The sequence below is a fragment of the Puntigrus tetrazona genome, chromosome 14 (assembly GCF_018831695.1).
Source record: "Puntigrus tetrazona isolate hp1 chromosome 14, ASM1883169v1, whole genome shotgun sequence".
NCBI classification, from domain to species: domain Eukaryota; kingdom Metazoa; phylum Chordata; class Actinopteri; order Cypriniformes; family Cyprinidae; genus Puntigrus; species Puntigrus tetrazona.
Genome location: NC_056712.1, coordinates 11,107,400 through 11,108,839, shown reverse-complemented (window position 1 = coordinate 11,108,839; position 1,440 = coordinate 11,107,400). Strand labels below are relative to the sequence as shown.

At 36.5% G+C, this 1,440-nt stretch overlaps 1 protein-coding gene across 2 annotated transcripts in view; it reads left to right on the top strand.

Moving 5' to 3' along the window:
• LOC122357321 (probable tRNA(His) guanylyltransferase) overlaps window positions 1–832 on the top strand; it is a 2,869-nt gene extending 2,037 nt beyond the window's left edge. For both annotated transcript variants that reach the window (XM_043256669.1, XM_043256670.1), the window contains 2 exons: window positions 295–402; window positions 488–832. In XM_043256669.1, coding sequence (XP_043112604.1) covers window positions 295–402; window positions 488–649 — 270 coding nt within the window. In that variant the 3' untranslated portion in view covers window positions 650–832. The remainder of the gene's footprint in view (window positions 1–294; window positions 403–487) is intronic.
• The last annotated feature ends 608 nt before the right edge of the window (window positions 833–1,440 follow it).

Sequence of the window (1,440 nt, the reverse complement as noted above, 5' to 3'; positions counted from 1 at the left end):
GGTTTTCATATAGATTTGGATCGTACATTTGGATTGAACATGCTGGTCACTAATGTAATATGAACTTGGTGGTATTTAAAAGCTGATTAGGTTTTGCCTGTATTTTAGGAGTATTAGCTAATCTATAGCAGATTTAACCAGAAGTATAATCATTTTTTAATTACCAATATAATACATAAATATTTAATTGTGCCTTATTATATATTTTTTTCCATACAAGTTATTGTCTTTTCACATTACATAACTGCACTATAATGAAGAATGTAAAAAGTTGCATAATTTTTGCCCCTACAGAGAACACAAGCAGCAGATAAGAACGAGATCTTGTTTTCTGAGTTCAATATCAATTACAACAATGAATCCCCGCTGCACAAAAAAGGCACGACTTTAATATGGGAAAAGGTAAGCTGCAGCTGCAAATCGTTATTTCTTTAAACTATCTGCTATCTTAAGTGTTTTTTTTTAATTCTCAAATACTTTGCTTTAGGTGAACGAAACAACAACTAAACGGATCAATCAGCCAGATGAAGGAGAGACAGAAATTCATGTAACACGGACCAGAAAGAAGGTCACAGTTCATTCCTGTGATATGATTGGAGATCAGTTCTGGAAAGAGCATCCAGACATTCTGGAAAGCGGCGAGTGTTGATCACGTGCTTAAAAGACTGCACCAGACCTAATGCAAGTTTATGTTTCCCTTCGGTGTTTAATAAAAATAAATAAAAAAAACCCTGTTTTAACTGTTTGTGTAGTTTGGAGGAAAAGATGCCGAATGAAGGGGGATGTTGCCTTGTTATTTTTTCCCTTAAGATTCCTAGTGGAGATAAGGAATGACACAAGGATCTTATTCTCTCCTGCAAGGATGAGCATCTGTTTCACCTCACCCCCTACAGTTTCCTGTGTGTGTGTGTGTGTGCGCGCAATGATTTTAAAAAGTCCAGCTGAATATCAGTGTCATTACATATCCTGTACAATGGGGCACATAATGGCATTAGAATGAAGAAATATTTTTTGGTTAAACTCAATCCACAGCATTTGTGGCAAATAATTTTTAGATTTGTGTACATTGTGATAATAATAAAGTTTTGATGAGGCCTTTATGACAGAAGTAAATGTCCAATGTCCAGTTTTGGGTGATATAAAATGCAAAATGTGAATCTTATAATTCCACATGTGGATTATGCATTGTTTAAAGAAGTGTGTGTGTGTGTGCAGATTTTTGCTTGACAAAGCTTTGACCGATCTGAAGTAGTGTGTGCAGGCCCGGTCCTTCCTGTGCTTTGATGTCGGATGCGATTAGATGAAGTCACAGAATTATAGCTCACGCAGCATGTAGTCTGATCACAAAATCTCTCCTTATCTGTGCTTCTAGTTTTAATGAATCACTGTGAGCAACATCTCCCCCCTACACTTCTCTCTGGGCTAGCTCTTTTGAAGCCA